This window comes from Acinonyx jubatus, chromosome A2 (assembly GCF_027475565.1).
Source record: "Acinonyx jubatus isolate Ajub_Pintada_27869175 chromosome A2, VMU_Ajub_asm_v1.0, whole genome shotgun sequence".
NCBI lineage: Eukaryota > Metazoa > Chordata > Mammalia > Carnivora > Felidae > Acinonyx > Acinonyx jubatus.
This window is the reverse complement of record NC_069383.1, coordinates 55,260,132-55,283,261: the sequence shown is the minus strand read 5'-3', so window position 1 is coordinate 55,283,261 and position 23,130 is coordinate 55,260,132. Positions and strand designations below refer to the sequence as shown.

General features: G+C 37.5%; 1 protein-coding gene across 1 annotated transcript in view; it reads left to right on the top strand.

The window, feature by feature from the left end:
* Nucleotides 1-23,130, top strand: part of ABCB5 (ATP binding cassette subfamily B member 5) — a 107,972-nt gene that overhangs the window by 32,209 nt on the left and 52,633 nt on the right. Inside the window, exons 14-15 of the mRNA XM_053218319.1 lie at nt 12,997-13,158; nt 16,690-16,830. Coding sequence (XP_053074294.1) covers nt 12,997-13,158; nt 16,690-16,830 — 303 coding nt within the window. The remainder of the gene's footprint in view (nt 1-12,996; nt 13,159-16,689; nt 16,831-23,130) is intronic.

The window sequence follows — 23,130 nt, the reverse complement described above, 5'->3', positions numbered from 1 at the left end:
GTCCTCAGTTGGATTTTTTTTTAACATTTATTTATTTTTGAGAGAGAGAGCACGAGAGAGGGAGGGACAGAGAGAGAGGGCACAGAGCTTCTGAAGCAGGCTCTGCGCACAGCAGTCAGCCCAATGCAGGGCTTAAACTCAGGAACCGTGAGATCATGACCTGAGCCAAAGTCGGACGCTCAACTGACTGAGCCCCCCAGGCTCCCCTCCTCACTTGGAATATTGCAACAGTTACTCCCTGCTTCAGCCCATGCCCAATCAATCTGTTTTTATCACATCAGTCAGGTGATGCCACTAAAATGTAAATCTGATCCTCCAGTGGCTTTTTAACTCACTCTTCACTCTAAGTAAATACCAAATTCCTTACCAGGCACCTAGGTGGCTCAGTGGATTAAGCGTCCAACTCTTGATTTCAGCTCAGGTCAGGATCTCATGGTGAGATTGAGCCCTGCATGGATCTGCGTCAGGAGCCTGCTTGGGATTCTCTCTCTTCCCCTGCCCTGCATGCATGCAAGTGTGCTCGCACTCACTCTCTAAACAAACAAACAAATAAACTTAAAAAAAAAAATCTTTACAGTAAGTGACAAGGTTCTATGGAATCAGGCTCTAAGCTCCTGGAACCTCACACCCCATCATTCTCCTCCACATTTGCTGCTCCTTAAACATGCCATAGTACTTCTTATCAGCTCTCATACTGTGTATGTATTTGTTTATTTTATTGTCTCTGTTCCCCTACTGGAATGTAAACTCAGTAGTGGCAAAGGCTTTGATTGGTTAACTGCAGTGTCCCCAGCACTAGAATGAGGCCTGGTCCTTAGACAGCCAGTAAGCATTTGTTAAATGCATTTTGGATGAGTTTGATACAGAATAGTTCCAAGGTCTAAAGTTCTCTTTTCTGGAATTCTTAAGTTAGACTTACTGCAAACTAGTTTTGCTTCACTTATCTTATTCATGAGGAGGATCAAGTGTCAGTGGATAAAGATTTATGCCACAGACTATGTGGTACCACTCTGCTACTGGTTTGGACCCAGCATGCCAATGCAGCAGGTTTCTATTCTGTCCCAGTACAGAAGGCATGGCAGTAAAGACCTGTAGGCCCCTGTGGAAGCAGAGGAAGCCCACACTGACTTTGGGATAAAGCCTGTGAACACTCTGAGATGTTAAAAGTGGTATGCTAATCTAGGCATAATTATTATTAACGGAGGTTCAGCTACACCACATCAATGGAGAACCTTTAAAAAGACCCTTTGCTAATTATGAGGGAAGGGTTTCCATCACAGTTTTATTCTTTAAAGAGATAGAGCTGCTTTGTTGCAGGCTTCATGGGCTTTTCTTTATCATTACTGCTCTTTCTCACTATGATGCATCCCGTTGATCTTCCTCAGAGGATCTTAACATACTTATATAACTTGAAGAATTGAACAATAAGAAAATTGGTATGCTGCATTAAGCTGTGGGCTACTTTATTAAGTTAAGCCCAAACAAGTGGTTATCCAAAGTTAGGTTAATTATTACACATTTTGGTGCACCTATGACAATTAAATATTTTACTTTTTATATATGAAATTAGGGATTTATTCAATTTTTTCTTCTTTCTTTTCCTTTCTCTTTTTCTTTCTTTTGTTTTTTTTTTTTTCTTTCTTTTCAAAACCATTTGTAGCAACATGATAATAGCTGAGAACAGAAAGGGAATTTCTGCAAGGGGATTTCCTTGGCTGGAATTTAGCCAGAAGAACAAAGGTAGTATAGAGACTATCTCATCCTAAAAGCATCATGGAACATTTTATAAGCCTGCCTAATCAAGCTCACATTTGTTAGGCTTGGTGTTAAATTATAGACCACTAATTTATTTTAGGGCAGTGCTTCTTCCCCTTTGATGGATCAGGGCCCCATCTAAGAATCTAAGAAAGGGAAAAATAAACCACTAACTTTTTCAGAAAAATCTACAAATGCTCTTGTACACAAAAATTTACCTAAAACATTGAGAGGTTCATGGATCCCTCTAAAGCCATTCATGAGTCATTATTGTAGGCATAATAAAGGAACAAATGGGTGATAATAGCTAATCCTTATACGAACCCAGTGAGATCAGAACACTTACTTTCCTATTACACAGATTTGCACACTGAAGCACAGACAGGCCGAATAACAGCTAGGCAACAGTGAAGCCAGGATGTGGACCCAGACACATTTCTTGAGCTCATTCACATAACCACCATGCTATATTCCCCAAGATTATGCATCTGCTAGGGATTTAAGCTAAATCTGAAACTGGATCATTCTTCAAAATTAGCCTCTTCTTAAGGATAGTATTACCATATGATCCAGCAATTCCACTTCTGGGTATATACCAAACAAAATTGCAAGAAGGAACTCAAACAGATATTTGTATACTAGAGTTCACAGCAGCATCATTCACAATAGCCAAAAGTTAGAAACAACCCAAATGTTCTTTGACACATAAATAGATAAGCACATTTTATATGTGTATAGTTCATAGTATTCAATATTAAAAAGGAAGGAAATTCTGACACGTGCTACATGGAAAACCTTAGAAGATACTATGCTAACTGAAATAAGACAGATGCAAAAGGACAAATATTATGTGATTACACTTATATGAGATACCTAGAATAGTCATCTTCATAGACAAAGTACATTGGATGTTACTGGGGCTAAGGAAAGGGGGAAATGGGAAGTTATGGTTCAGAGTGGTATAGAATTTCAGCACAGGATGAAGAAAAAGTTCTGGAGTTAGATAGTAGTGATGGTTGCACAAAAATATGAATGTACTTAATGCCACTAAATTCTACACTTTAAAATGTTTGAAACTGGTTAAAAGTTTATGTTATGATTATTTTACCACTAAAAAAAAAGAATAGCAATGTAAGTCTGAGTATAAAATAATAGTGACACAGAAGGAATTGGCCTCTCTGATCCAGGAGAACACTAACCTTAAATGACTAGAATGATAAATCTCATGTTATGTATATTTTACCAGAATTAAAAGAAAAAAAAAAAACACCATCCTTTTTCTAAAACCATATTGCCTCGTTGGGAAAGAAACTCAAACCATACCCCACTGAAATTGAGGATCCCACGTAGGCTTGTAATAGACTCACTTTTGTCCCTTAAGCCAATTATTTTTATCCTATTGTATTTGTAGCTAGTGGGTTTTTCTTTCACGAATGGATTTAAATCATTATTAGTTAGCAGGAAATTTCAGAGTCTTAAAAAAATACAAGAAAAGCCTCAGACATATGGTAAAATATTTTTCCATTATACAAGGGTGGTTTCTTTTTTTTTCAGTATATGAAATTTACTGTCAAATTGGTTTCCATACAACACCCAGTGCTCATCCCAAAAGGTGCCCTCCTCAATACCCATCACCCACCCCCCATAAACCCTCAGTTTGTTCTCAGTTTTTAAGAGCCTCTTATGCTTTGGCTCTCTCCCACTCTAACCTCTTTTTTTTTTTTCCTTCCCCTCCCCCATGGGTTTCTGTTAAGTTTCTCAGGATCCACATAAGAGTGAAAACATATGGTATCTGTCTTTCTCTGTATGGCTTGTTTCACTTAGCATAACACTCTCCAGTTCCATCCATGTTGCTACAAAGGGCCATATTTCATTCTTTCTCATTGCCACGTAGTACTCCATTGTGTATATTTCTTTATCCGTTTCTTTATCCGTTCATCAGTTGATGGACATTTAGGCTCTTTCCATAATTTGGCTATTGTTGAGATTGCTGCTATAAACATTGGGGTACAAGTGCCCCTACGCATCAGCACTCCTGTATCCCTCGGGTAAATTCCTACCAGTGCTATTGCTAGGTCATAGGGTAAGTCTATCTTTAATTTTTTGAGGAAACTCCACACTGTTTTCCAGAGCGGCTGCACCAATTTGCATTCCCACCAACAGTGCAAGAGGGTTCCCATTTCTCCACATCCTCTCCAGCATCTATAGTCTCCTGATTTGTTCATTTTGGCCACTTTGACTGGCGTGAGGTGATATCTGAGTGTGGTTTTGATTTGTATTTCCCTGATGAGGAGCAACGTTGAGCATCTTTTCATGTGCCTGTTGGCCATCCGGATGTCTTCTTTAGAGAAGTGTCTATTCATGTTTTCTGCCCATTTCTTCACTGGATTATTTGTTTTTCAGGTGTGGAGTTTGGTAAGCTCTTTATAGATTTTGGATACTAGCCCTTTGTCCGATATGTCATTTGCAAATATCTTTTCCCATTCCGTTGGTTGCCTTTTAGTTTTGTTGGTTGTTTCCTTTGCTGTGCAGAAGCTTTTTATCTTCATAAGGTCCCAGTAGTTCATTTTGCTTTTAATTCCCTTGCCTTTGGGATGTCTCAAGTAAGAAACTGCTACGACTGAGGTCAGAGAGGACTTTTCCTGCTTTCTCCTCTAGGGTTTTGATGGTTTCCTGTCTCACATTCAGGTCCTTTATCCATTTTGAGTTTATTTTTGTGAATGGTGTGAGCAAGTGGTCTAGTTTCAACCTTCTGCATGTTGCTGTCCAATTCTCCCAGCACCATTTGTTAAAGAGACTGTCTTTTTTCCATTGGATGTTCTTTCCTGCTTTGTCAAAGATGAGTTGGCCATACGTTTGTGGGTCTAGTTCTGGGGTTTCTATTCTATTCCATTGGTCTATGTGTCTGTTTTTGTGCCAATACCATGCTGTCTTGATGATGACAGCTTTGTAGTAGAGGCTAAAGTCTGGGATTGTGATGCCTCCTGCTTTGGTCTTCTTCTTCAAAATTACTTTGGCTATTCGGGGCCTTTTGTGGTTCCATATGAATTTTAGGATTGCTTGTTCTAGTTTCGAGAAGGATGCTGGTGCAATTTTGATTGGGATTGCATTGAATGTGTAGATAGCTTTGGGTAGTATTGACATTTTGACAATATTTATTCTTCCAATCCATGAGCACGGAATGTTATTCCATTTCTTTATATCTTCTTCAATTTCCTTCATGAGCTTTCTATAGTTTTCAGCATACAGATCTTTTACATCTTTGGTTACATTTATTCCTAGGTATTTTACGCTTCTTGGTGCAATTGTGAATGGGATCAGTTTCTTTATTTGTCTTTCTGTTGCTTCATTATTAGTGTATAAGAATGCAACTGATTTCTGTACATTGATTTTGTATCCTGCAACTTTGCTAAATTCATGTATCAGTTCTAGCAGACTTTTGGTGGAGTCTATCGGATTTTCCATGTATAGTATCATGTCATCTGCAAAAAGTGAAAGCTTGACTTATCTTTGCCAATTTTGATGCCTTTGATTTCCTTTTGTGGTCTGATTGCTGATGCTAGAACTTCCAACAACACTATGTTAAACAACAGCGGTGAGAGTGGGCATCCCTGTCGTGTTCCTGATGTCAGGGAAAAAGCTCTCAGTTTTTCCCCATTGAGGATGATGTTAGCTGTGGGCTTTTCATAAATGGCTTTTATGATGTTTAAGTATGTTCCTTCTATCCCGAGTTTCTCAAGGGTTTTTATTAAGAAGGAGTGCTGAATTTTGTCAAAGGCCTTTTCTGCATCGATTGACAGGATCATAAGGTTCTTATCTTTTCTTTTATTAATGTGATGTATCACGTTGATTGATTTGCAAATGTTGAACCAGCCCTGCATCCCAGGAATGAATCCCACTTGATCATGGTGAATAATTCTTTATATGCTGTTGAATTTGATTTGCTAGTATCTTATTGAGAATTTTTGCATCCATACTCATCAGGGATATCGGCCTGTAGTTCCCTTTTTTTTACTGGGTCTCTGTCTGGTTTAGGAATCAAAGTAATACTGGCTTCATAGAATGAGTCTGGAAGTTTTCCTTCCCTTTCTATTTCTTGGAATAGCTTGAGAAAGATAGGTATTATCTCTGCCTTAAACGTCTGGTAGAACTCCCCTGGGAAGCCATCTGGTCCTGGACTCTTATTTTTTGGGAGATTTTTGATAACTGATTCAATTTCTTTGCTGGTTATGGGTCTGTTCAAGCTTTCTATTTCCTCCTGATTGAGTTGGAAGAGTGTGGGTGTTTAGTAATTTGTTCATTTCTTCCAGGTTGTCCAATTTGTTGGCATATAATTTTTCATGGTATTCCCTAATAATTGCTTGTATCTCTGAGGGATTGGTTGTAATAATTCCATTTTCATTCATGATTTTATCTATTTGGGTCATCTCCCTTTTCTTTTTGAGAAGCCTGGCTAGAGGTTTGTCAATTTTGTTTATTTTTTCAAAAAACCAACTCTTGGTTTCGTTGATCTGCTCTACAGTTTTTTTAGATTCTATATTGTTTATTTCTGCTCTGATCTTTATTATTTCTCTTCTTCTGCCGGGTTTAGGCTGTCTTTGCTGTTCTGCTTCTATTTCCTTTAGGTGTGCTGTTAGATTTAGTATTTGGGATTTTTCTTGTTTCTTGAGATAGGCCTGGATTGCAATGTATTTTCCTCTCGGGACTGCCTTTGCTGCATCCCAAAGCGTTTGGATTGTTGTATTTTTATTTTAGTTTGTTTCCATATATTTTTTAATTTCTTCTCTAATTGCCTGGTTGACCCACTTACTCTTTAGTAGGGTGTTCTTTAACCTCCATGCTTTTGGAGGTTTTCCAGACTTTTTCCTGTGGTTGATTTCAAGCTTCATAGCATTGTGGTCTGAAAGTATGCATGGTATAATTTCAATTCTTGTATACTTATGAAGGGCCGTTTTGTGACCCAGTATATGATCTATCTTGGAGAATGTTCCATGTGCACTCGAGAAGAAAGTATATTCTGTTGCTTTGGGATGCAGAGTTCTAAATATATCTGTCAAGTCCATCTGATCCAATGTATCATTCAGGGCCCTTGTTTCTTTATTGACCGTGTGTCTAGATGATCTATCCATTTATGTAAGTAGAGTGTTAAAGTCCCCTGCAATGACCACATTCTTATCAATAAGGTTGCTTATGTTTGTGAGTAATTGTTTTATATATTTGGGGGCTCCTGTATTCGGCGCATAGACATTTATAATTGTTAGCTCTTCCTTATGGATAGACCCTGTGATTATTGTATAATGCCCTTCTTCATCTCTTGTTACAGCCTTTAATTTAAAGTCTAGTTTGTCTGATATAAGTATGGCTACTCCAGCTTTCTTTTGACTTCCAGTGACATGATAAATAGTTCTCCATCCCCTCACTCTCAATCTGAAGGTGTCCTCAGGTCTAAAATGAGTCTCCTGTAGACAGCAAATAGATGGGTCTTGTTTTCTTTATCCATTCTGATACCCTATGTCTTTTGGTTGGCACACTTAGTCCATTTACATTCAGTGTTATTATAGAAAGATATGGGTTTAGAGTCATTGTGATGTCCATAGGTTTTGTGCTTGTAGCAATGTCTCTGGTACTTTGTCTCACAGGATCCCCCTTAGGATCTCTTGTAGGGCTGGTTTAGTGGTGATGAATTCCTTCAGTTTTTGTTTGTTTGGGAAGACCTTTATCTCTCCTTCTATTCTAAATGACAGACTTGCTGGATAAAGGATTCTCGGCTGCATATTTTTCTGTTCATCACATTGAAGATCTCCTGCCAATCCTTTCTGGCCTGCCAAGTTTCAGAAGAGAGATCAGTCACTAGTCTTATTGGTCTCCCTTTATATGTTAGAGCATGTTAATCTCTAGCTGCTTTCAGAATTTTCTCTTTATCCTTGTATTTTGCCAGTTTCACTATGATATGTCGTGTAGAAGATCGATTCAAGTTACGTCTGAAGGGAGTTTTCTGTGCCTCTTGGATTTCAATGCCTTTTTCCTTCCCCAGATCAGGGAAGTTCTCAGCTATTATTTCTTCAAGTACACCTTCAGCACCTTTCCCTCTCTCTTCCTCATCTGGAATACCAATTATGTGTATATTATTTCTCTTCAGTGCATCACTTAGTTCTCTAATTTTCCCCTGATACTCCTGGATTTTTTTATCTCTCTTTTTCTCAGCTTCTTCTTTTTCCATAATTTTATCTTCTAGTTCACCTATTCTCTCCTCTGCCTCTTCAATCCGAGCCGTGTTTGTCTCCATTTTATTTTGCAGCTCATTGATAGCATTTTTTAGCTCCTCCTGTCTGTTCCTTAGTCCCTTGATCTCTGTAGCAATAGATTCTCTGCTGTCCTTTATACTGTTTTCAAGCCCAGTGATTAATTTTATGACTATTATTCTAAATTCACTTTCTGTTATATTGTTTAAATCGCTTTTGATCAGTCATTAGCTGTTGTTATTTCCTGGAGATTCTTTTGAGGGGAATTCTTCCGTTTGGTCATTTTGGATAGTCCCTGGAGTGGTGCGGGACTGCGGGGCACTTCCCCTGTGCTGTGGTGTATAACTGGAGTTGGTGGGCGGGGCCACAGTCAGACCTGATGTCTGCCCCCAGCCCACCTCTGGGGCCATAGTCAGACCAGTGTGTACCTTATCTTCCCCTCTCCTGGGGGCGGGATTCACTGTGGGGTGGCGTGGCCCGTCTGGGCTACTTGCACAGTGCCTGGCTTGTGGTGCTGGGGATCTGGCGTATTAGCTGGGGTGGATTGGCAAGGTGCACAGGGGCGGGAGGGGCAGGCTCAGTTCGCTTTTCCTTCGGTGATCCGCTTCGGGAGGGGCCCTGCGGCACCAGGAGGGAGTCAGACCCGCCGGAGGGATGGATCCGCAGAAGCACAGCGTTGGGTGTTTGCACGGAGCAAGCAAGTTCCCTGGCAGGAACTAGTTCCCTTTGGGATTTTGGCTGGGGGATGGGCAAGGGAGATGGCGCTGGCGAGCGCCTTTGTTCCCCGCCAAGCTGCGCTCTGTCGTCTGGGGCCCACCAACTCTCCCTCCCGTTGTCCTCCAGCCCTGCCATTCTCTGAGCAGAGCTGTTAGCTTATAACCTTCCAGATGTTAAGTCCCACTTACTGTCGGAACACACTCCGTCCGGCCCCTCCGCTTTTGCAAGCCAGATTCGGGGGCTCTGCTTGGCTGGCGGACCGCCCCTCTGCCCTGGCTCCCTCCGTCCAGTCCGTGGAGCGCGCACCGCCTCGCTGCCCTTCCTACCCTCTTGCGTGGACCTCTGGTCTGCACTTGGCTCCAGAGACTCCGTTCTGCTAGTCTTCTGGCGGTTTTCTGGGTTATTTAGGCAGGTGTAGGTGGAATCTAAGTGATCAGCAGGACGCGGTGAGCTCAGAGTCTTCCTACGCCGCCATCTTCCCCTCAAGACAGGAGTGGTTTCTGTAAATTTAAATTATTCCTAAGCCTTGTCCTCCCCCAAAATAAGAAAACCTTCTATATATCGATTTTTCTAATCGCTAATTTTCTAATTGACAATGTGATTTATTTGATACATTCAAACACTAATCATTCTATAATAAGCTAATCAAATGTTTAGAGTTTAGACCATGAGCTTAGCAGAGTAGAGATGGTAGAGGTGAGTAAGTGCAGGCCATTCCAGTCTGAAGGAACATCAATGCTCACTGAGGCACAGCTGCAGAAATGTCATCCCTTACTGTCTGTTTTCAGATGTCAGACAACAGCATGAACTTTTGCAAAATAAGTAAATTTGTTTCATAAGTAATGCCTAAGAAGTGAAGAAATATTAGTAGATAGGTCTGTAAAAATGCTTGCAAAGTGAGTCTCCCATGAAGAAAAGAAGGTCTAGAATAATATAACCTGCTTCAGGAAACCTTATATTCTGATTATGTCACGAGACTGCATACTATTCTCAAACCTTTTCTAATTGCAGTCTCCCCATTGTTTCATTTTACAAGTCCTTCTGTCCTACATTCTCCTTAGAGTATATGTGTTATATGTGCCCTTTTATATTTTTAAGTAAATTTCATACATATTAATTTGCTATGAGAAATATTTAATAGTATTGTGAAATCATTGAGCTATTTGGTAACATAGCTTCATCAGTAAGTTTTGAGATCTGGTTGCTTTTAAGAAATAACATTTGTCACCTCAAGGAAATGTAATTGAATAATTGAGAGAGATATGGGTCAGGAACCTGGGTGTCTTGAGTGTTTTCACCTTTGCACTGGTAGTCCTAATGAATGCCCACTTAACAACAGCATTCTTACATTCATTCCCCTTTAAGGTGCTGTAGGCAAGTCTCAGGTCTCCAAGATCCAGAATACATTTCAGACTTGAAGTTCAAATGAGAAAAGTGGGATTAGTATAGGCTGAATGTCTTACCTCTAAAACTTAGGCACATCAGACAAATGCAAATTGAGAGACATTTTACAGAGTATCTGACTGGTATTCCTCAAAAATACCAAGTTCGTACAAAATAAGGATTATCTGAGAAATTGTCACAACTAAGAGGAGCCTGAGGAGACATGATGCCTAAGTGGCAATGTATTTTGAAGGGGATCTGGGAGCAGAAAAAAGATAATAGGTAAATATTAAGGAAATATGAATAAAGTATAGAATTTAGTTGATAAGATATTGATACTGGTTAATTTGTTGTAAAAAAATGCACCATAGAAATGTCAGGTATTGACACTGGGGGATACTGTGTGCAGGGTAAATGAATACTGTAGTATCTTTGCAAATTATCCCTAAATTGAAACCATCCTAAAATACAGTTGATTTTAAAAAACTAAACTAGGGTTGCCTGGATGGCTCCGTTGTTTAAGCGTCTGATTCTTGGTTTTGGCTCAGGTCATGATCTCATGGTTCACGAGTTTGAGCCCCACATTAGGCTCTGAGCTGATAGTGCAGAGCCTGCTGGGGATTCTCATATTCTCTCTCTCTCTCTCTCTCTGTCTCTCTCTGTCTCTGTCTCTGTCTCTCTCTCTCCCACTCTTTCTGCCCTTCCCCTACTCATATCCACGTGTGTTGCCTCTGTCTCTCTCAAAATAAATAAACTGAAAAAAATTTTTATTAAAAAATAAAACAAAAAAATTTGCCTATTGTATTATACCATTCATAAGCAAGACTTAGAATTACCACATAAAAATAATAGACTGAGGAAAACAAAAAACAAACAATAAAAACTCTCTTCCCAGTTATCATTCACCCATGTTTATATAGGACCACTTTCTTACACCATACACAAAAATATACTCAAAATGGATGAAAAACCTAAATGTGAGACAGGAAACCATCAGAATCCTAGAGGAGAACACAGGCAACAACCTCTTTAACCTCAGCTGCAGCAACTTCTTACTAGACACGTCTCTGGAGGCAAGGGAAACAAAAGCAAAAATGAACTATTGAGATTTCACCAAGATAAAAAGCTTCTGCACAGCAAAGGAAACAATCAACGAAACTAAAAGGCAACCAACAGAATGGGAAAAGATATTTGCAAATGACATATTGGTTAAAGGGCTAGTATTCAAAATCTATAAAGAACTTATCAAACTCAACATCAAAAAAATAAGTAATCCAGTTAAGAAATGGGCAGAAGACATGAACAGACATTTGTCTAAAGAAGATATACAAATGGCTAACAGACACATGAAAAAATGCTCAACATCACTCATCATCAGGGAAATGCAAATCAAAACCACAATGAGATATCACCTCACATCTGTCAGAATGGCTAAAATTAACAACACAAGAAATAACAGGTGTTGGCAAGGATGAAGAGAAAGGGGAGCTCTCTTACACTGTTGATGGGAATGCAAATTGGTGCAGCTATTCTGGAAAACAGTATGGAGATTTCCTCAAAAATGTTAAAAATAGGACTACCCCCACAATTGCACTACTAGGTATTTACCCAAAGGATACAGAAATACTGATTTGAAGGGATGCATGAGCTCCACTGTTTATTGGATTGGGCTAAATGGGTGATGGGCATTAAGGAGGGCACTTGTTGTGATGAGTCCTGGGTGTTATATGTAAGTTTGGAATCACTAAATTCTACTCCAGAAACCAATACTACACTATGTGTTAACTAACGAATTTAAATAAAATCTTGGAAGGAAAAGAAGTCTATATTTGCACTATGAAAAATAAAGGGAGCACTACACATTTTAGTGTTTAGACTTGTCTTCTTCAGACTATATCAAATAAATATCACCTAGACAAACTCACATATTCTAGTAATTGCCAATTAACAATATAATTATGTGTGCTTCATCAGACTTTGCCAAAATTAAGAAAAATAAATCTTTCTACCTACAATAGTTAGTTGCTCCTCAATCTACTTTATCATTACATTTGCATAACATTCATTAAAATGCCTCAGTCCCATTCAGGATTCTTACAGAACTTCAAGAATGGCCACCTTGGGTGGTATAAATAAGCTGGTTCTTTTGTTTGAGATTCTTTTTCCTAACAGCTTTTTTTGAGGTTTAATTGACTTACACTGCACATATAAAAGTATACACTTAGAAAAGTTTGGGCATAAATGTACACCTGTGAAACCACCACAATCAACATAGCCAACCAATCATTCCTCAAAACTTTTACATGCTTTTTGTAAATACTCCATCCCAACCCTCTTTCTTCTGCCTGGCTCTTGACCACCCCTGGTTTGTTTACTGCCAGTATAAATTAGTATGTATTTTCTAGAACTTTGTGTATATAGAATCATACAATATGTATTCTATACTCTCTGACTTCTTGCACTCAGCATACATGTTTTCAGACCTGTCCTTATTGTGGAATGTATCAATAGTTCCTTTTTATTGGTAAATAGTATTCCATTGTATGGAATGTTTGAGCTTATTGGTATCGATGCCCATTTAAGTTATTAAGTTTGTTTGTAGTTTTGGGATATTACACATAAGGTTGCTCTGAACATTCACATGTAAGCCTTTCTGTGGACATGCACTTTTATTTCCCTTGAATAAATATCTGGGATTTAAATGGATGGATCTTATGATAGGAGTATGTTTACATTTTAAATTACCAAATTATTTTTATTGGTCTTCCTAATCCATTTAAGTCCAAATTTCTAGATTCAAGGATTCCTTAATATTTAAAATAACAAGCTTTTTTGAATATTTCAAAGTTTGTTATTTCTATTAATTTCATATTTGTTTTCTATACTTACTGTTTTGTAGGCAAGCAAAGGTCGAACTACAATTGTCATAGCACACCGACTTTCCACTATTCAAAGTGCAGATCTGATTGTGACCATAAAAGATGGGATGGTGGCAGAAAAAGGAATACATGCTGAATTAATGGCAAAACAAGGTCTATATTATTCACTTGTAATGTCACAGGTAATGTTTATGTAACATAATGCTATGTTAGCAGGGTTTTTTTTTTTTTAACCTTTCAGAGATCATACCACAGAGGTCCTGAATCATAATCTTAGATTTCACAAAGCAACCAAGGCTTATTTATAATTCCTCTGTGAATAAATGCAATGTGACTAATATCCCCAGCATTGTGCTAGATAATATGATGAAAATTAAAGAATTAATGGTTACCTAGCACCTAATATTTGCCAGGCACACTGAAAACAGGCTTCCAAAGAAGACATCCAGATGACCAACATGAAAAAATGCTCAACATCACTCATCATCAGGGAAATTCAAATCAAAACTACAGTGAGATATCACCTCACACCTATCAAAATGGTGAAAATCAAAAACACAAGAAATGGATGCCTGTATGGCTCACTTGGTTAAGCATCCAACTCCGGATTTTGGCTCAGGTCATGGTCTCATGGTACATGGGGTCAAGGCCCACATCGGGCTCTACACTGAGAGCCCTCTCTCTCTCTGCCCCACACCTGCACACGCACTCTCTTTCTCTCTTTCTTTCTCTCAAAATAAATAAAAAAAAAGAAAAGAAAAAAGAAACAAGTGTTAGTGAGGGTGTGAAGAAAAACCCTCATGCACTATTGGTGGGAATGTAAACTAATAAAGCCACTGTGGAAAACAGAATAGAGAGTCCTCAAACAGTTGAAAGTAAAACTGTCCTATTATCCAGTAGTTGCACTACTTGGTATTCACCCAAAAAACACAAAAACACTAATTCAGAGGGATACATGCACCCCTGTATTTATTGCAACTTATTTACAATAGCCAAATTATAGAAACAGCCCAAGTGTCCTTTGATTGATAAATGGATAAAGAAGATGTGGTGTATATATACAGTGGAATATTATTCAGCCATAAAAAATTATGAAATCTTACCATTTGAAATGACATGGACAGAGCTAGAGAGTATAATGCTCAGTGAAAATAGGTCAGTACGTAGGTCAAAATGTATGGAATTGTTGAATCACTATATTGTATGCGTGGAACTAATATAACACTGTATGTTAACTGTACTGGAATTACAATGGAAAACTTAATTAAAAATATTATTTCACAAATTATGAAATTTAGAAAGTTATGAGCCTCCATGTCCTCCTCACACTTAAAACTTCACATTCTGAACCCTAGCTTTCTCCACAATGCTAGAATGAATTATTTTTAAACACCTTCTATAAAGCAGTCATAGTAAAAAAAAAAAAAAGTTTGAAAATGTAATCTTATATAGATTCAAAACCTGCCAGTTTCAATTTTATTTCATATTAGGCCATATTTTTCTTTAAAAATAAAATTAGCCATTATATGACAGTTGAATCTGTATGATTTTCATTCCAGAGTACACTTAACAATTTATGAAATTATTAAGTTCCATACTTTCAAACTAATAAGGATACCAATAAAAGGAAATAGCTATGGTTAAATTAACCCTATTCTGATGTTTTTTAAAGCTACTACACTCGTATCTTTCTTTGAAGTAACGTGCCTTTATTTTTCATTATAACTAAACTAAAACTCCATTATTAGGTCTTATGTTAAAGAGTTTCACAATGTAAGGAAAACAAAAATGGAATGTTTGTGGTATAAATGTATAAGTATTTAAAACACCTTTTTCAAAATGGATTGGTAGTCTCTGATTACCAAAAATAAGGTTCATTCTGATAAAACAATACCATTTTTAATACTCAGTGAACAACTACAATATTCTGGGTACTGCATAGCAAACATAACATCTGTGGTATCTACATAAACAGTGACACATTTCTGAAACTCTGGAAGTGTTTATTTGCCACTATACCTGTAATGTCCAAATGAATCAGTTTGTTAGAATTCATGATGCTCATAAGTGTTGTAAAGTTACTGTTGTTAAGAGAATCAATCACAAGAAGCAGCATAGCAGTGGTTAGGGTTATGAGCTCTGGAGACACTGTAATTTGAAATTCTGACTATGCCACTTAATAGTTTTAGGCCCTTAGGCAAGTTATTTAAATTCCCTGTGCCTCAGTTTTCTAATCTTTAACATGGAGAAAATAAAGTAACTTAGTTATGAATTTCTGTAAGTCTTAAATGAGTCATTCATGTAAAGTATTTAGAGTTACTGTTGGCATACTAAATTTTATTATATTACTATTGTTAGTATTATCCAATCAAACTTTTTAGAAAAGTTCAAACCAGGAAGAGTAATGCTGTAATTATTTATCTTAAACATATATGATTACTTACAGACATATTCCTTTAGTGATTTTTTCACATGAAAATGAAATAAAAACTGGTAGATAGATACATACCAAAACTTCCTATCATAAGTATTTTGTCTAGCAGGCTTCTCAGGAAAAGAAATTGTCTTTGACCTGTTAAACACCTTCTTAGAAAAATTTATTATGAGAAGAGGTCAAATTTTCATTTTAAGCCTGCCACAAAATAAATAGCTCCTGAAAAAAGCCAAGTAAATGATTTCTTTCTTGGTAGAGAAATTTATAGGAAAAAAAAAAAAAAAAAAAGAAAGTGATAGCATAAAAGAATGTCTGATTAAAGATGTTAAGATACTATAAAGCTGGTTAAAGCTTACCATACTTTGAAATGACTGATTAACAGTTGTTAAGCTTGTCAAAGAAGCACAGTGTCTGGAAAGCCTTCCATATGCATATGCTCTTTTGCACCTAAATCCACCTAAGACTGTCTGTCTCTGCTCCAACCTGGTTTGGGACACCATCATCCAAACTGGGCTCCTCATTTCTGTCTTGTCTCCCTCTTCATCTCTTCGTGGTGAAGTCACAAATTTACTCACACCATATTCAGTTGAGCAGAGAATGTGTAGTTTTTCTTTATTTCACTAAATCTGATCTCATTTCTCTGAGTAGCCAAAAAACCCAAAAACTAGACTTAGAGCAGTCTGGCTTAGAACTTCCTCCTTGCCCTATCATTTAAACAGTGTCTTTAAAGTTAACTTGATGTCTCTGCGATTTCTTATTCTCTAGGAGCTGGCCCATTGAGTTGCTTTCCAATCAGTTTGGAAGGGGCAGCAGTTGCAGGCCTAGCAAGTGTTATTGTCTCCTGACATCTCTCTCAAGCCTAGAGCCAGCATCACATTTAAGTGCCTAGCTATATGTTATAAATTTATAAGTTTCATGAAAGGCTAGGAATAAGGAATCAGAAAGAGTATCTTTGAAGTCTTCTCCCTCACAAAGTTCTTTTTACTAAAATCTGTCCCTTCTAGTGGAATAGTTGTTTTCAACTAAGGCATTGTTCTCTCCAGTTAATTATACAGGTCTTTGGAAAAGAAAGCACAAGAAGCTATTGTCATCCACTAACATTTTAGTGTAAGTTGGACTTACTAGTCCTCTATCATGCCTGAAAACTTCAGCAAGAACTGCACAAGAATATATCACTTTCAGTATCAGTTGCAATACAGTTTTAGAGGGATGCTTAATAAAATTCTTTTGAATTTTGAAGGCATTATTCTAATGGTGACATGTATATTCTTCACTTAAGGATATTAAAAAAGCTGATGAACAGATGGGACCAATGGCATATTCTACTGAAAAAAATACCAACTCGGTTTCTCTGTGCTCTATGAGTAACATCAAGTCAGACTTTACTAGCAAGTCTGAGGAATCCATCCAATATAAAGAGGTAATGGTTTAACAAATATCAACAAGTTTTACCCACATGTTCTCCAATTAATTTTCATTTAATTCTTATAATATTTAGAATATATGATAAAATATTACTTTAGCACTAAGTGTATAAAGCAAATCTTTCCCAAACTTCACTGTAGTATTACAGTAATGCTCTAAGAAAGAGGTCCTCAAATAAGACTGCATTTATGTCACAGGTCATTTTGGAGGCAAGAAATCTCTTAAGAATGGACTTTGCTCTTCTTTTTCTAGTTCCTTTAGACATAGCAGTATTTGGCTAGTGAAAATTAAGAGAATTCTAAAGAATACAGAGGTAGCAGACAAAAGTAGCAACCACTAGTGAGGTTGAAATAGAGACCCAAAGAAGAGCCCTGATTCTTCCCCAGCCAAGGTTGAGATTCATGCCTCACTTCAAAGGGCACAGCTTTTGTTCACTGGATGGCAGAGAAGTTGATAAGATACCTCACTGGTGGGGTTTGCTGGAAATCTGTCCTGTGGCATGCCAGAATCCCTAGGTGCCAGGAGAAGCTACAGGGCACTGTTGGAACCAGGAACTGGACAGGTTGCCCTATGCAAGAGTCAAGTACAGCCCCATGTGTAGTAAGGTGCATGCGTTAGTGACCTGGCTGAATCACAGGCCAGTGCTATCTGGGTCCCATGGTTAGGCCTCTCCTGGCCAAGCCAAGAGCTGGACAAAGCACTTGGTGGCCAAACACAAGAGAAAACTGCACTCAATTAACTCTGAAAAAAACTGTGCAAGCAGAGTAGCAGAGAGAAAAACTCCTGCTGCAGGAGCCTTCCCAGTAAGCCACCAGAAAGAAAAATTCCCCCCTGTAGTGTTTTTCCAGTACCCTCAACTGACACAGCTTGACATCTTACTATCTGATAAAGGAAAAATATTTATCAGGTAAAAGGGTGCATTTGGACCCAAAAGGTAATAAATCAGTAGCTAGGACAGAGGTGGTATTATTTTAAATAGGGGGAACAGCTAATATAAGGGCCTGGAGTTGGGGGTCACAGTGACTAAGGAGAAAGATGGGCAAAGAGTTGTGTGAGATACTCAGGGGCTGGATCAGGCAGCACCTTGTAGACCATAGTAAGATTTTGATCTTGTCTTTTAGATTCTTTTCTTACTCTGTCAGAAAGCCATCAGAGGTTTTTAACCAGTGGTCCATGACCCACAAGGAAAGTCTGGACAGAATTCACAGGCAATTAACCTGAATTAGAAAAAATATCATAACTTTTTTTCCCACCTATCCTTGATGAAAAATTAATTTAATTATGAATATGAACAACAAACTACAGTATTATGACCAGGGCCTATAACATCACCAATGAAAATCACAGAAATTTTGATATCTCATTACAGTTGTTATAGACATGTTAGAATATCTTTACACTCATCACTATTATATCTTGTTATTTAATATGCTAATAATGAAACACAACCATAACTGTATCACAACTTTAAATTTTTTGTTAAATATTTTGAATACTATATTTCAATTTATTTGTTTTCTTTGAGACCCATGGGTTATTTAGCACATTGTTATAAATCCTTCTGGTAAGGAGTCGTCAGATTTCATCAGTCTTCCAGAGGAGTCCCTGACACAAAGCAGGTTAAGAACTGTTGCATGAGAGGGTCTTATTCAGAAAAGTGCGTGAACCAATCTGTTTGATTTGGCTGCTGTGTGGAGAATGGTGTTTGGGAACCAATGCAGGGAAGAGATGACAGTGGTTAAGCAATGGACCTGATGGACCTGATTAAAGCTGTCCAATTAGAAATAAATTATAGATGGAGAAGCAACTAGGACAGGATATTGAGAAGCAGGACCCAGCAAAATTTAAATTCAGGTAGAAAAGCAGTCACCAACAAAGGAATCTAGAGAATGGCTAGAAAATAAAAAGAAAGCCAGGAGAGTATGGTATCATAGAAGCCAACAAAGGAAAGTGTCACAAAAGAGGAAGAGATCATTTGTGTCAAATGCTATGAAAATCAGATGAAATTAGAGATTTCTGCTTTCAGCCAAGATAGGTTAACAGGAACCAGGTTTACCTTTCTGCTTGAAACACCTAAGAAACAGAACAAAATATGTGGAACAATTTTCTAACATTGGACATCGTGATCCCTGAGGAAAAAGAAACAAATGAAATAAATCTTATCACTGATCCAGGTTACTGTCTGGATAGTTTCCAAGCCTCAGAGCTAGAAGGGGAAACCCATGCAGAGCCCAGGAAGCCAAACTAGGCAGCATCCTTAGAACAAAGAACTAAAAGAAGAGAGTTTCTCAGAGTTCCAGAGATCTTCATAGGTTCTCCACTGAGTCTTCATCTGGGTACTGATCAGCACATTAAGAAAACTGCCAACAGCAGAGGAAAGATGTGCCGGAAAGGAGGAAAGAGAACAGTCCTTCACAAAGGCTTACAAAGGGTCAGGAGTAGTTCTTATTCTTTTAAGTTTTTATTTTAATTCCAGCTAGTTAACATACAGTGTTATATTAGTTTCAGATGGACAGTGTAGTAATTCTACACTTCTGTACATCACCCAGTGCTCATCATGATAAGTGCACTACTGAATCCCCATCACTTGTTTAACCAACCCCCGCCTCTGGTACCACCAGTTTAAAAGTAGTTATTAGGGCACCAGGGTGGCTTCATCGGTTAAGTGTCCAACTCTTGATTTCTGCTCAGGTCATGATCTCACAGTTTGTGAGTTTGAGCACTGACTGTGCACAGCCTGCTAGGGATTCTCTCTTGCTCTCTCTCTGCCCCTCTCCCCCTTTCTCTCTCTCTCAAAATAAATAAATAAACTTAAAAAAAAGTAGTTCTTATTAAACCAGCTCAAGTGAGCAGTCTCTAAATTCATGGGTCATTGAGTTGGATATTAAGGAATGTATTTCCTCAGAGTTTGGGGGAAAAGGGGGAATAGTCCCATACTAAACACAGCTATGAGCCCAACTAACAAAGCTTAAAAGCAAACCTCAAAGGGATCAAACTATTTCCAAGTAATTTAAATGTGTTCCAGTACAAAGCTCCATAATAAATATTTAAGAATTCAAAAATACCAGGGCACCTGGCTGGCTCAGTCAGTAGAGCATGCAACTCTTGCTCTCGGCGTTGTAAGTTCAAGCCTCATGTTGGGTGCAGAGATTACTGAAAAAATAAAGTATTAAAAAAAATGATAATTCAAACATACCCAAGAAGTAAAATTTATAGTATTTGTCATCCAATCAAAAATTACCAGGCAAGTAAAGAAGCAAGAAAATAGTTCCCAAAATGAAGTAACTCAATCAATAGAAATAAACCCAGAAATGACACACTTGGTAGAATGAGTAGGAACATTAAACAGTTACTGTATTTCATATGTTCCCAAAGGAAGAGTAAAAAACATTTGAACAATGAAAATTTTTTCCAGATTTGGTGAGAACTAAAAACTACAGATCCAAAAAGCTTATTAAATTCCAAATACAAGAAATATAGGGTACACTATGCCAAGGCACATCATAACCAAATTGCTTAAAACCTGCAATAAGGAGAAAAATTTTAAGGCAGCCAGAGAATATCAGCATAACATGTGGAAGGGGAAAAAACAAGAAAATCACAGACTTCTTATTAGACACAATGCAAGCCAGAAGACAATAGAGTAGTATCTTGAAAGTACTAAAAAGAAAAAAATCAAAATGCTACACAGAAAAATATTTTTCAAAAATAAGACAATGTACAGAATTTTTCAGGAAAAAAAGGCTAAAGTAATTTATCACCACCAGACCTACAGTACTAGAAATGTTAAAAGAAGGCCTTCAAGCAGAAAGAAAGTGATACCACATGGAAATCTGAATCTACACAAAGGAATAAAAAATATTCAAAATAGTAATAAATGGACTAATATAATAATAGTTAGTAATGATTAATAATTTTTTTAAGTAGTCTCCATGCCCAACATGAGACTTGAATTCATGACCCTGAGTTCAAGAGTCACATGCTTGGGGCACCTGGGCGGCTCAGTCGGTTAAGCGTCCAACTCTTGATTTCGGCTCAGGTCATAATCTCATGGTTTGTGGGACAGAGCCCTGCGTTGGCTCTGTGCAGACAGTGCAGACCTGCTTGGGATCCTCTCTCTCCCTCTCTCTCTGTCCCTCCCTCACTTGCATGCATGCACACGCACACTGTCTCTCAAAATAAATAAACTTAAAAAAAGGTCACATCCTTTACTGAATGAGCCAGCCAGGCACCCCAATAATACTTTTGTAAGTGTATTTCAAAAGTAATTTACTTTTTTAAGAAAAAAATAACATTGCAGTATAGGGTTTATTACAGAAGTATAAGTAAAAATTTGTAAAAACAGTATCCAAAAGACTAGGAGGGAGAAATGGAAATATTCTATTTTAAGGCTCCTAAGTGGTATGGAATATTACTTGAAGATAGGCTGTGATGTTAATAGTTGTCAAAGTATATTTCAAAGCAATAAAATATTACCAGGGATAAAGACGGGTTTTTTTCATAATTATATTAAAGGATCAATATATAAAAGAACCAAAAAGAGAATAAAAATTTATAGTTTTACCAGAGATTTCAATACTTCTCTTAAATATTGACGAAACAAGTAGACTAAAATTCAGCAGGGGTATAGATGACTTTAACAGCACTCTCAACCAGCTTGAACTAATAGACATTTATGGAAGACTCCACCTATCAACAGAAGAATACACATTCTTCTCAAATGCATCTGAAACATTTATCAAGACAGACCATATTCTAAGCCATAACACAGGTCTCAATATGTTTTTAAAAATTCAAGTAATGCAATATATATTACTTCACCAAAGTGGAATTATATCAGAAATCAAAAGCAGAGGGACACCTGGCTGGCTCAGTTGGTAGAGCATGCGACTCTTGATCTTGGAATTGTAGGTTCAGGCTTCACGTTGGATGTAGAGATTACTTAAAAGTAAAATCTGAAGAGAAGAGAGAAGAGAAGAGAGAAGAGGAGAGAAGAGAAGAGAAGAGAAGGGATCAAGCACAGAAGTGGACTGGAAATCTTGAAATATTTGGAAGCTAAGCAACTCACTTCTAAATAATGCATGGATCAAAGAAGAAATAGAAATTCCAAAGTATTTTGAGCTGAATGAAAATGATGCCAAACATAATTAAAATGTACCCTATAATCCAGCAATTGTACTACTGGGTATTTACCCAAGGAATACAAAAATACTAATTCAAAGGAATATATGCACCCCAATGTTTATAGCTGCATTGTCTACAATTGCCAATTTATGAAAACACTGCAATTGTACATTAGTAAATGAATACTACTATGAATACATACATATACATACAATGGAATATGACTCCTCTATAAAAAAGAATGCAATCTGCCTTTTGCAATGTCATGGATGGAGCTAGAGACTATTATGCCAAGTAAAATAAGTCAGAGAAAGACAAATTCCCGTATGATTTAAGAAACAAAACAAATGAGTAAAGAGGTGGGGGGGGAAGGAAAGCAAGATAAAGAAAGGCAAACCAAAAAACAGACTCTTAACTATAGAGAACAAAGTGATGGTTACCAGACAGGAGATGGATGGGAGGTGGATTAAATAGGTGATGGAGATTAAGGCGTGCACTTGTCATGATGAGCACCAGATGATGTATGGAAGTGTTGAGTCACTATAATGTACACCTGAAACTAATATTACACTATATATTAACTAACTGAAATTTAAATAAAAACTTTTAAAAAATAAAAATAACTCCAGTTTAAAAAAAATGTGAGATGAGGCTTAAAGTATTACTGAGAAAGAAATGTATACATAAAAAGAAAGATCTCAAATTAATAAACTTGCGCCTTAAGAAACTAGAAGGAAGAAGGTAATTATAAAGAAAAAAGTTGGGGCACCTGGGTGGCTCAGTTGGCTAAGCATCCCATTCTTGATCTCAGCTCAGATCATGATGTCATGGTCATGAGACTGAGCCCCAAGTCGGGCTCTGCTCTGAGCATAGAGTCTGTTTTGAATTTTCTCTCCCCCTCTTTCTGCCCCTCACCCCACTTGCATGTGCTCTCACTCTCTCTCTCTCTCAAAATAAATAAATTAACTTTTTTTTTAAATAAGAAAAAAAAATCAGTGAAATCCAAAACTGGTTATTTGAGAGCCTCAGTAAACTGAAAAACCACTGGACTGACTGAACAATTTAAGAAAGAAGATACAAATTACCAATATCAAGAATGAGCATGGTAACATCACTACAAGTTCTACCTATATTAAAAGAATAATAGGGGTGTCTGGGTGGCTCAGTCATT